Source organism: Lactuca sativa, chromosome 1 (assembly GCF_002870075.4).
Source record: "Lactuca sativa cultivar Salinas chromosome 1, Lsat_Salinas_v11, whole genome shotgun sequence".
NCBI classification, from domain to species: domain Eukaryota; kingdom Viridiplantae; phylum Streptophyta; class Magnoliopsida; order Asterales; family Asteraceae; genus Lactuca; species Lactuca sativa.
Window position 1 is genome coordinate 49294946 of NC_056623.2, and position 13856 is coordinate 49308801.

Genomic DNA, 13856 nt, shown 5'->3' on the forward strand with positions numbered 1-13856 from the left:
GCAGTTAAATTCCGACTTCTTATTTGATATTTGTTGTAGATCGGACAACTCTAATTAATAAGACTGAAAAAATGATCCAAATTGGAAGTCAAATCAACTTTGAATTTTTTTGTCGATCTTGAAGATAACTTAGAGGACGTTTCTGATAGTTGCATATAAATAACAATGACAAATAAAGAGAAAATCATCTTTATCTTTACTTATTAATTTAAATTTAATTATGGACCTTCAGAATCAAATATTTGAGGGAAATTGGCATATATACCATATATTACATAGATATATAATTTTTTATAAAGTACAAAACTCGGGCATACACTTTGAACATGAAACACTAACCTTCAAAGGAGATTTATCTAATCTCACTATACTTCACCAACCTTATTCCCTACAAAACCATATACAATTGATAAATCATCAATATCTAAAAATGTCATGGAGGTGAAATGAGAATACTAAAGGTTCATAGAATCAGCAAAAGCCAAAATGTCATGTACTTCACATGAACGAAAAATTGAGACTTGTTTTCTTTACATGGAAATTACAAAAAATAATAAGCAAAAACATAGAAGGAACCAGAATAAATAAAACCCCAATATTAGAAAATGCACTTATAGAACATGATATTTGGTTTGGTGATAGTCGTACCTAATATGGACTAATTTCCTATATCTGGGACGTTCTTGACCAGCACCAGCAACACCTGAATAACCAACTATAAACCTTGAATACATCAAAATTTAGCATTTAAATTTTCATTTAGGGCAAAAGTTGATCATTATAATATTTAGCATATAGACATGACTATCTTAAATATCTCACAGAAGATGGAATCACAAGAGCTTGTGACCCAAAAAAGTATGTTCCATTAAGTAAGCCTTTCATTGTGAAGTTTAGAGGCTACATAAGATTATGTTGAATAATTTACATCTACAACAATGGAATAACGGCAAAAATGAAAGAGTGACCATCATATGGTCTTTTATTTGATTGAACATATCGATAAACCATGGAAATGAAAGCATCAACTGGTCTTCTTTTGCAAATCAAACAAAATCCCTACCTCCCGTGTCATCAAAAACATTCAAAATATCATTTTTAAGTTTATTAAAATTGATCTAAAACCAACAATGAAGAGATGACTGAAAACCAAAACTAATCTCATTGTCATCTGCTACATGATGTAAAGGGGTTTATTTGAGAGAAAGGGGTAGGGTTTTCGAGGAGTGATGAGGGGTGTTTTTTCCAGGGATGGCTTGACTATGGAAAAGAAGGAATTGGGTATTACCTTAAATCTTCTAACCTACTATGAGTTTCACGCTGAGCTATTCGTTGTACTTGCATTTGATTTCAACCGTTCACAACCCTGTAAAAGCTAATTAAACAACATAAATTGTATGATTAAAAATTAAGCAATTGTCTATACGATCTTGCCTTCAGAAAAATCTATAAACTAATAGTGGTCAGTTTCATCCATCTACGTTCTAGGGTTTATAGAGCAGAGAAAGTGTGGAAGCCTTGATAGCAAATAAGAGGTAGATAATAGTGCGTGATTGGGGGAATAAAAAAGGAAAGTCGTTTAATTGACGAAATAGTATCGTTTGGACAAATACAATAGAAGAGATGGAAACAAATAGCAAATCCATAGCAGGGCAAGTAACCCACATAGAACTAATTATAGAAAATCCATAGCAGATCAAGTAATCCACATAAAACCTTTGAGTTTCATGAAATGATATAGGTGGGAGACATGGGGAGATAAAACGATCTGAATCTTCTGAAGGTGAGATAACGGTGGTTCAATGTTGACTTATGGTGGTTACTAACGGCAGTGGATGGTGGTCAAATCATACAATATGCACCCACGAGGGTTGACTTGGTTGAAGGTGGAAGAAGAAGTTATGTATATTGTTCGCTATACATGCGTTCAAAATCATAATTCGCCTGGAACACCATAAAGAATTGTCGGGATCAAGAGTTTGGGATAGTAAAGAAGGGCGACTGGAAAGAATGTGAGAGAAACCTAAATGTGATTTAGCCTGAATGAGCTTGCAGCAAAGAGGATGAGAGATATAAGGGAACAGAGATGAGGAGATAATGGTTGTAGCTATAAAAATGTGTGTGTGTTTGCATCCATGGTGGAGCACCCATCTTTTTTATAGAACTCAATTGTAGACCTGAGCCTGAAAAACAATGTTATATCACAATTTCATGTAAATGATTTTGATTTTTTGTGAAAATATGAATGTAATCATGAACGTACCAAATGATTGAGCAATCTTGAAGTCATCGGCAAGTTGGTGTTGGTGATGATCGATATTGTCACAGAGGAAACAAACTGGATGGTTTATATGAGGATATTTGGGAATTTTTTATTTAAATTTTAAAAATAATGTTAACTCTTTCTAGTGGTACATTTGTTTGAAATTTAAATCTTCTATAATGGGAAAGTAAGGATATATGTTTGAATGTTTCAATATATATTAAGTACTTGTATTTATTGCATTGTATTTTGTAATTTATAATTTATTGATTGTTTGTTGTATACTTGTAGTATTTATTGCATTGTATTTCGTATGTATGAGCCAAAGCCGATTCTCTCCCTATATTGGGTATGCTTCTTTAAATGGCCATTCTGATGTTGTTTATGAGTCTTATGATTCCAATTTCCAAATGCTTAACTAGGTGGGTCACTCTCCGATTGTTTTTTGTGTTTGTTTCCTTTATATCTTTTAGCCTTTAACTCATCTCTTCTATTATCTCCCTCAGTCAAAAACTGATGTGCTATTCTCATAGATGGCACTATAAACGTGATTTATTTTCTCTAGACAAAGGTTTCGTGGACAAGATGGAACATATAAAAAGTAAATTTACATATATACCCATGACTCACCCTTTCTATGTTAGATATTGGGGAATATGAAAACGATTCTCTTTTAACTATTGAACATATGATGGAGCAATCTGCAGTTTCCTACAATGCATAAGAAGCATCCTTCAAAATCTCAACATGAACAAATAAAGGTTAATCATAAGAAACTTTTTTTCCCTTGAAATTTATATAGTTTTCTGTTTTATGATAGTAACATGCCAGCCCCATGATTTTTTTGATAGCTTCTTCATGGGAGATCAGGAATCTAAGAGCTTCAGTAGGGTCACATGGCGATAGATGTCTTGTAACATATATGTTAGACAAGAGTCAAGAGGCTAGTTTAAATGGAAATGTAGTCAAGGCTCAAAATTTGAAATTTCAATTCCTTATGCCTTATTGAACCAAGTTTCATGTTAGTTTATGCTTCATATTATTATTATTCAAATTATCAATTTAGTGTATTTGATGTTTGATAATGATAGAAATTTAGAATATGACCTTTTGTAATAATGTTGACTTTATAATTCATGTCAAACTGACTCAATAGTCTTAACAAATTTCTGATGAGTTAAACAGCACTTGTTTTAGAATATATTACAGAAAATGGTGATTGTGGTTTGAGGTAATTTGCATATTTGATTTATAATTTTTTTTTTTTAAAAACTCCCACCATCCTTTAATTTGATTTTGTTGCGAGTGCTACTACATTTAAAATGACTAAATTTCCCTTAGCAGCTATTTTTATGTTTGTAATTAATCAAATAAATAATTAAACAATGAAATACATAGATTGGTCCCACCATCATATCCCACCCCCCAAATCCAGCAAACCACCAGTCCACCACCACCTCATGTGTCGACCCTGCCCAACCTCCTTCATCTTACCTAAAATCCGTATTCATCATCGTCAAAAAAAGAGAAATTCAATTGTTTGAAACCAGAAATCCTGCAACATAACAAATCTACAACTGGAAACCAGAAACAATGAAGATGCAGGGTTTAATCTGCAACTTGATATTAGGTTTTACCCGTTTACGTCACAAGGGTCAGAGAGGGACGACTTATATACCAGTGTTTTGTTTTCCACTGTGCATTTTACCTCTAGATGATTTGGGACCCATATCACCGGAGAAGAAAGGCGAGATGATCGAAAGTTGGATGGAGAAAGCTTATCGGAGAAGAAGAAAAGAGGAAGGGTAACCACATATGAGCGACGAACCACCGCCACCGGAACAAACCAAACCTCGTTCTCATCCATGGCTACGGAGGTAACTCAAGTGGCGATTCATATTGCAGATATCTCTACTGACACACGGAGGTGTTCCAGGTGAAGTGTGTGTGTGTGTGTGTGTGTGTGTGTGTTTTGGAATGAAGAAATTGGGGGTTAATAGATTATTGGTGCATATAGTTAGTTACAGAGGTAGAGGTTTGTGTTGTATTGGATGTCGGAGATAGAGGAGAAGACGGTGGAGAAAGTGGTGATTGTTAGCGGTGGAATTGGGTATTACAGAATAGAAGAAATCGGAGTATCTGGAGAAGATTGGGCGGAATGTGGTGGAGATTTTGGTACCGGAAAAATCAAGAGAAAGATGAGGAAGAAGGGCTTGGTGGTTGAGGTTTCCAGTAGAGAGAGATGAGTAGGGAGGAAGAAGAGCTCGGCGGTGAAGGTGGCTGATGAGAACAGTGAGCAAGAAAATGAGGCGTGAAGTGTTGTTCGTTTGAAGCTTATCTGAAGATGTGTAGATGATGGGCGGGTTAGGGATGGGACCCACGTCATGTTTTAAACTATTTTTTAATAAACAATAAGAAATTAAAAAAATAAAAATAATAATAATAAAGGGTAATATAGTTTTTTTTGATGTGATAGGGACGAAAGTCAATGTTTGAATTTCATACTGATAAGCTATGACGAAACATGTAAATTACTTTAAACTATAAGGACCATTTGTATAATTTATTATAAATTTTAATTTCCCGCTTTCCATCTTTTAATGTAAAATATTTATAGATTTGAATATCATACTTCTTTTAGTCACGCGTATTAATTTGTTCTTTTGTTTAATAAGATGAAGACAACATAAAATTTTGAAATTAGTATATGTTCATTAAATTTATTCGAACCGTGCCGGTTTTTTTACTAGTATATATGAAATAGTATTAAAAATTAAATATTAAAAGCTAGGATTCGTTTATTAGAAACCTAAGTCAATGTTTGTATACGAAAGGATCTATCACATGTGTAGGACCTGGGTTTGATGCATTGTAAAAAAAGGCACGTTCTTCTTTAAGGCTATACCGTCCAGTTCAAAGTTCAAAGGGTATTAATATTGAAATTTTCAAACTTGTAGTTAATTTTGAATGTTGGTAGTCCACAGAAAGCCTCACATATAGAGAGAGCGCAATTGAATACTCCATCTGAAATCACAATCCCAGGTCGCATTTTGCTTATTCAACTCAACTTGGCTTAGATCAGCAATTAATCATGCTGACTAAAGAATGTTATTTTGTGGATGCTTACGTTACTTTAGATTTATATAAACACAGAGATACAAAGAGAAAATCTATTTAGCTTTTAGTTTATAGACGCCACTTATGATCAAAATCACTTTTCATTTAAAAACTTTTGATAAATTCTGACCAGTAAGCTTTTACTAGGGTTTTTAACCTCGTTTAAATTCACCATTTTTATAATACTTTTTGCAGTCAACTCTATGCTCTCTAGCTACTCTATATAAATAAGACACTGCCATAGATACTCAAACCCACCAAATTAAACATGAAGAATTTCCAAATGAGCTCTTCTGTCTTCCTCTTGTTTCTAACTCTTTCCTTCTCTAATTCATGGGCAAACTTGTCTTCCCTTGTGGATGCTACACCTAGTACCGAAAATTTCATAATATGCATACAATCCAATTCCAACAACGTCACCTCCATCTCTCAACTCCTTTTCACCCCTGCCAATGCTTCTTTCACTCCTATTTGGCAAGTTGCAGTGCAAAACACTAGGTTCCTTAAATCCTCCACTCCTAAACCATCGGTCATCATTACACCTGTGGATGAAACACTGATCCAAACGGCTCTATTCTGTGCAAAGAAACATGGGTACGAGATGAGGATCAGGAGTGGGGGCCATGACTACGAAGGCCTCTCGTACACTGCTGATGTTCCGTTCGTTATGCTTGATTTCACCAACATGAGGTCTATAGACATTGATGTAGTCAACAGGACCACGTGGGTTCAGCCAGGTGCTACACTTGGTGAACTCTATTACAGTATTTCTCAGAAAACCGACACCTTGTATTTCCCAGGAGGTGTTTGCCCTACGGTGGGTGTTGGTGGGTACGTGGGAGGTGGAGGCTACGGAAACCTAGTGAGGAAATATGGTACTGCTGCTGATAATGTATTGGATGTTCGCTTTATGGATGTCAATGGAAATATCATGAACAGGAAGTCGATGGGTAAAGATTTGTTTTGGGCAATTCGAGGAGGCGGTGCTTCCAGTTTTGGAATCGTCCTTGCATGGAAGTTGAGGTTGGTTCCGGTTCCAGAAAAAGTAACTGTCTTTATATTGAATAAGACTTCGGAAGAAGGGGTGACCGAAATTTTCCACAAATATCAATACGTTGCGCCAACTATTGATAGAAATCTACATATAAGAACTCAGGTGTTTGCTGAATATATTGGCAACACCACCAAGAAAACCATACGAATTATGTTTGAAGGAATTTACCAGGGTACAAGGGACACATTGCTGCCGTTGCTGGACGAAAAATTTCCGGAGCTGGGTGTTACACGAGAGATATGTGAAGAAATTAGAAGCATCCAGTCGACCTCTGTGTTTTGGGGCTTCCCAAGTTCCATCCCAACCGAGATTCACACGAACCGGTCTGCTATATTCAAATTGAACAATAAAAGTAAATCAGACTTCCTTCGGACACCAATTCCCATACGCGGTCTAAGAAAGATATGGAGAAAGCTCATGCAAAACGACGGATCAGCACTTTTCATGATCAATCCTTTTGGCGGAAGGATGGATGATTACTCAGAGACAGCAATTCCTTATCCTCATAGAGCTGGGGTGTTGTTACAGATTCTCAAGACTGTCAATTTTAACGGACAAACTTCCGACACAACCCCTACATCGCTTAGGAGGTTAGCGTGGCTGCAAAGCATGGAGGAGGTATTCACGCCTTATGTGTCGAAGAACCCTAGAGAGGCATATTCCAACTACAATGATCTAGATTTTGGTGTTGGAAGTTCTAATTATGAAGAAGCCAGTCTTTGGGGTGAGAGGTACTGGAAAAGGGACAATTTCAAGAAGTTGATTCGAATCAAGGCCAATGTTGATCCGCATAATTTCTTTCGGCGTCCACAAAGTATCCCTGTTTTCTGACGCCTCTCTCCAACATATGATCATCGCTTGAAGAAGGATTCAATTTACTGTTTACTTCTGTTGTTTTTTTAATCCACTAGATACATTGTTTGATTACTATATATATTTCTTTGTTTATACTTTGCGTTGATGGATAAATATGATATTTTAAATTTTTAAAAAGCCTTTGGTAATCACTAATTTAGGCTCGGGTTGAAGTAGGATGATGGAAACTATCATGCATGTGTTTTAAAATCTTGATCATAGACACCTCTTCAATCCCAAATATACCCAAACTTGTAACTTTAAATCAAAGACTACTTTCATATTGAATAAAATTTCTCAATGTCCTAAATTTATTCATGAATAAAATAGTACAAACATCATAATTTAGTCATCTGCCCATGTTCACATTAAATTAATATCTCCTCAATAATTTGAAATACGACATAAGTTCAAAATGGATTCATGTTCACATTAAACCCCAATGATCTACCACAAAGCAACTGAGTGTTGTTTTATGCAGTAGAAAAACGTAAATAGACCCTCCATTTTTATAAGAATCAAGCTTTTGGTTGGCTATAATTCATGCTAAATAATTTTCTAAACGATTGCACCTTATATCTCCACTCTCAATAAAATTTATTTTCAACAAATCATATATCAATCAATCCCACATGATCAAGATGCAATCTGTTGAGAAAAAATTCGAAGTTAAAAATGTTAGACATATTACACAATTAATACAATACAATGCTAAAGGACTATAGAATAAAATGGGCTAACCATACAATGGGCCAACTTAAATGCTAAAGTACATACACATGCAATACATGTTAGACGTATCATGTATTGTACATGTATGTATTTTAGCATCAAAATGTGGCCCATTGTATAGTTAGCTCACTTTATTCTAGCTCTTTAGCATTGTAATGTATTTATATTTTTGTAATACGTTTAACAATAAACACTGAAATAAGTCACACCTATTTCAAACATGGGAATCAACCAAACGGTGTAATTAAACACCGCCAAGGAGGATAGTTTCTCGTAACTTTCTGGGATTAAATTTGTATAGAAAGATACCATAATCGAGAAATTCTTAAATAACTTCTTCTGACTTCGATCAATATAATAGTATTTAAACAATTAAACAATATAATTATACTTATATATTGCTATCGGGTTCTATACAGTATTAATTAACTTTATGCATAATTCTCAACTACAATACCCAGAAAAACTTATACCCAATCCAAATGTCCATCAAATGCACCTATATACGTTTTCCTCTGACGCCAAATGTGGCATACCATCCAGTAAACAATTAATCGGAGGGATTGTCAGAGTCTCCTGTACCCCATAAGCATTCCAACAAAATGGATCATCAATCAATTCCCCTGCAAACGGAAACAGCTCCACATCCGACATTGTTATATTGGCACAAGCAACACTATCACTGCAAGCAAAATGAATCGGAGGGCTTCTCACATCGTATGTCCCCTTTATGTTTCTGAAAGATATGTCTCTAACATACACAGCTGACGTTTGATTAACACATTTCTTGTTTGTACAGTAGTACTGGTCTATAATGGCGCAATTCCTCACATTCTCCATCTGAATGTTCTCGAAAGCTATCCCTGTTACAGATCCGGCCCCACCTTGCCATGTCTTGATTCTAACTCCGTTGTCGGAATCACGTATTACCACGTTGCGTACTGTTATGTTGGAAACACATGCCTGAGAGTTGCGAACACCGAGGCTTCCAATACTGCAAAATTACACAACTAATTCTTTAGAGGTTGATGTGAGTAGTAGATTTATCATGTTTTAGATAAAGGACTTAATGAGATTAGTCTAGATATTTGTTGAGTCCTAGAGGTGCTTATCATGTTTTTGATATTTTTTTTTAGAAACGTGGAATAATGAATTGTGGGTTGAAAGAAAGATATATCCACCTACTTTCATTTAAATATTTATTATAGCACCATACTTTCATTTAAGTTGATTTATTACAACATTGTACTATGACCCAAATATAGTATTATATTTTCAGTTTCTTTTTATTATGAACATTCGTCCTTTGTAACATCTACCAAATTATAGCATTAAATATTATTTTGTATCTGATACCGTCATAATTAGGTAGTTCCTCAAAGTATAGAATAAATAGAAGAAGTATGATATATATTATAAATATAATAAGATATATATTGAAGCCTGCCTCTTATAGGGACAAGATTCATATCCTAATTAACCAATAATAAAGATAATAGTTAATGATTTATAATTTTAAAATATATAATAGCAATAAAATCATAATTATAAACTATAGAAAACCAGTAACTATATTAACTTTTGAGAGTTTTGATAAAATATCGTCGACAATAATAAAATTAAAAGAGATGTTAAAATTTTACGTTGTGTCTAAATAAAAAATATTTATATATTTATTTCATATAAGAAAAACTATAATATTTAATATGATAAAAATAAAAGAAACAAAATAAATAAGAAATTAAAAGATGTAAAAGAAATAACATGTGAACATTCAAAATAATGTATTAACGAAAAAAACAAAATAAAAAACGGCACATCCAAAATGAAAAAAACAAAAAAAAAATGGCACATCCAATACATACAAATCATATGAAATCAAATAACATCTCATTAAGATAATAACTAATTTTAATATTTATTACTTAAATATACTAGATATTAAAGTTAGTTAAGTATATATCTGTACTAATTTAAAAAGGATTATGGTTAGGATATAGTGACTCTAGCTTATATCAATTTTGAAATTGCATTCATATTTCTTGCATTTAACCCTTAAACTTCTTCTCCAAAATAATACAGCTGAAACTTCCACATCAAGAGTTGCCATCTATAACCCACCTGATCCCATGGCTAGGTCCACAGATAACACCGTCTATATCAACATTCACACAACCCGGTCCTATTGAAATGCAATCATCCCCTGTAACAATTATTGTATGTCATAAAAACAAAACACTTATTATAAAAATTAAACATATATAACTGATCAAAGCTATAATCACCATATATACCATTGCCTATCGTTGAGTTGTAAATGCCAACAGACTTTGTGTTCTGGATATGGATCCCATCGGTGTTCGGACTAAGCTTAGGAGAAGAAATGAACACTTTATCTATCATTACCCCTTCACATCCATCAAACTTCACATGGAACATTGGACTATTTTGTATTCGTAGTCCACTCAAACGCAAATTTGAGCTCATAAAGAACCGAATTAACTGACATACAGACAAGAAATTTAGTTAGATGTTGATCCATGCATCTTCCCAACATGTCAATTAATGAAGCCGGAAATTATATTTGTACTTACTGTAGGGCTATCACATGGTCCAGGGAATGTTTTTCCACCAGAACCCTGAAATCACATTTATTGCTAAAACATCATACTGATATATACATGTACATGTATAATTAAGTATAATTATCCAGGAATATGTTCAATTTTCCAGTATAACATTAATTACCCGATGAGGTTTGCAGGGGAGGTCCCACCATTGTTGGCCATTGCCATCAATGGTACCAGTTCCAGTCAAACTCATGTTATCAAGTTCATAGAACACAAGCCATTGTCTTCTGCTATCTTTCTTTGGCCAGTTATCTGGTCCAACAGCTGGTGTTAGGATCCCATCTACCTTTTTACATACAAAAACACATTCAATTCAAATAAACAAGTGTTAATTAAATAATTAGTTATGTATATGCGAATGCTTTTCTGTCATCGATCATGCATTTCGAACTATATATAGAATTTTCTTACTTGAAACACAAGGCCTGGTTTGCAAGGTCCAGAGAATAGTGTGGAAGTTATCATGAAAGTGAAACCGAAGGGTACTAAAAGAGTAGCAGATTCTACTGCACAAGCTGCCTTCCAAGCAGCAACGAAAGCAGGAGTGTCATCTGTGGAACCATTTCCAATGGCACCATAAGTCTTCACGTCAAAAACACATGATGAAACAGAGTTTAAAGACGATGACCCTTTGTTTTGGTTCTTGTGGAAAAGATATCTTCCTTCCACATTCATGGTGAAAATGAGCAGGGTCAGGAAAATGGTTGAAAACCCATGAAAGATCTTCATTGAAAATGACTGAAGAATATAGCTTTAGTAGCCTTAATTTATTCCTGCATAAGCTAGGAAGTTAGAAAGAAGAAAAAAAGGGCGTTAACAGTAGGAAACTGGTAGTGGTTTGGCTTAGTGACAACTGACAACACAGATGCAGTTATTTATATTAAAGCTCAGGAAGTTCTTGATAAAAGATCTCAAGAAGTTCACAGGTGTCATGCCAACAAGGATGTTAACAGGTGTCACCTAAACGTTGGTTTGTACGTGGAAGCTGTGGCTCCCAACCCTCTCCAATTTGTAATTATTTAACTGCATTATTTTTGACATATTTAGTCGACTTAATTGGTCGACCTAATCTATTAAGCGCTCTTTCTAGATTATATACATAAATTTTTATCCGTACCTAACTCCATTTTTAGCCAAATAAACTTGTAAAAGTAATTAAAAAAAATCACTACATAGATGGGTATGGGCAACGCCCTTATGGCGTTATCCGATGTGGCATCATCATAACCGCGCCATAACAGACGAACACCGCCACACCCTCCCGTTATTACACGTTATGTTATCATTCGTTATTGTGGTAACAGGGCGTAACGTGCATAAATTCAAACGTAGCAAACTTTTTACCGTTTAAAAACGGTACAATATTCAAAATTAAACCATTTAAAACGATAACTTCAATAAAAAAAATTACTAATTAAATTTTTTTACATTATATATATATATATATATATATATATATATATATATATATATATATATATATATATATATATATATATATATATATATATATATATATATATATATACCTCATTCTTTTTACCAATACATCTATTTCTCTATATCTATCTCTATTTCTCTTAATCACTCGAAACACAAACACTAAAATCAACCAACTATGGATCAAACCCGAATACTCCTTCTCTAAAGACAAACACATCCACTCCAATAGGTTTTGCGGCATACGAGAGCAACATAAACCTCTTCAACTCGCAAAACTCACCACAAATTCCATATTCCGTCAACTTTTCCAATCCCGCATTACCCCACTACAATTCTCTACCTCGTCTTTTATGCGACAAACAACCACACAACCCCTACCCACGCAAGAAACAGCTATTGAGACGCAAGCTAGGGGTAGTCGGAATGCTTTGGGAAAAAAAAAAAGGAGATCACAAAAGAAAGGGAAAGAGGTCGTCGTCGAGGCGGAGCAAACGGAATTAAGCACCTCCAACATGGTGGACACTGGTGGAAGAGCACGCGTTGGCGGTGGCTTGGTGCGGGACTTCAAAACAACCAACTTTGGGAAATGATATGAGGAGAGTAGCTTTTTGGGAAGCCGTAATTGTCAAATTCCGCACAATTTTAAACAATAATGACATATATCGCAATCACGATAGGTTTAGGGGCAAATGGACTCAAATTAGCCGGAAGTGCACCAAATTCAATTTCGTCTATAACAAACTTTATTCGCAATGACAAAGTTGTGCGAATGAGTTCAATGAGTTTAGAGTTGCGAGGAGGAATATCACGTGCAAATGGGTCACGTATTTGAGCACAAAAAAATTTGGGAGATCGTAAGGAAAGATTCAAAATGGATAAAAACGCCAACATCATCGGAATAACAATCAAAGAGGTCTTGTGGTTCGGGTTCCGTTGACGTTTCCAACGGACGCACGAACATCGACTTCAACGCGACATCAAGGAAATCTCTTTGCCACGACGACCGATGGGGCGCGACAAAGCGAAGCGCGCTCAACGACATGCAGAGGAGAATGAAAGTCGGCTTCAAGAGCACGCGGAAATGAAACAAAATTTTGACGCCCATACGGAAATCGCAAATAAAATATATGAATTGCAACGTCAGCATTTTGAGTTCCTTCATCAAGAAGCCGAGCAAGATCGCATATCGAAGGATTTGGCAATTCTTACAACAAACGAAGAAAATATGTCACCGAGACGAGCTGAAGTTATACGGAAGATGAAGGCAAAGATCGAGAGCAAATACTTGGATGACGAATAGTTTATCGATGTTTTTTGTTAAATTATTGTGTGTTTTTAGGACTATCGTGTGTTTTTTTGTCAATGTTTTTTTTTTTTGCTTTGTAATGTTTTTTTAAGTTTGTATGGTATTTTTAATTTACTATTTAATGAAATTATGTTTTATTAATTTGTATGCATGTTTTTTTTGTAGATATATGGCATAAATAAAAAAACAAATTAGAAATATATGAAGTAAATAAAAAAAATAAAACAAATTAAAATAATAGAAATTAAAAAGATCCAAAAAAAATAAAATAAAAACAAAAAATAATAGGTGTTATCCCATCTTATTTGGTGTTGTCAATTTCCACCATAGATGTTATAACATCAAATTGTGACTAGGATGATGGTTGGACACTTTAGGTGTGATAACATGTAATAATATGTTGCCCACACCTAGTAGTCTTAAAATTTAAGTAGAAATTACATTCATAGATTTAAA

At 34.4% G+C, this 13856-nt stretch overlaps 2 protein-coding genes across 2 annotated transcripts; one reads left to right on the top strand and one right to left on the bottom strand.

Annotated features, from left to right (window-relative positions):
- The first annotated feature begins 5466 nt into the window (after window positions 1-5466).
- Window positions 5467-7427, top strand: LOC111909223 (tetrahydroberberine oxidase). The gene has a single exon (XM_023905014.3). The coding sequence runs from the start codon at window positions 5649-5651 to the stop codon at window positions 7263-7265; it is 1617 nt and encodes a 538-aa protein (XP_023760782.1). The 5' UTR covers window positions 5467-5648; the 3' UTR covers window positions 7266-7427.
- A 908-nt stretch (window positions 7428-8335) lies between these two features.
- On the bottom strand, window positions 8336-11512 carry LOC111909222 (polygalacturonase At1g48100). The gene is made up of 6 exons (XM_023905013.3): window positions 11063-11512; window positions 10770-10937; window positions 10616-10660; window positions 10316-10523; window positions 10143-10224; window positions 8336-9015 (listed from the first exon to the last, which is right to left on the bottom strand). Exons 1-6 carry the CDS (start codon window positions 11378-11380, stop codon window positions 8511-8513), a joined length of 1326 nt encoding a protein of 441 aa, XP_023760781.1. The 5' UTR covers window positions 11381-11512; the 3' UTR covers window positions 8336-8510.
- Between the last annotated feature and the right edge of the window lie 2344 nt (window positions 11513-13856).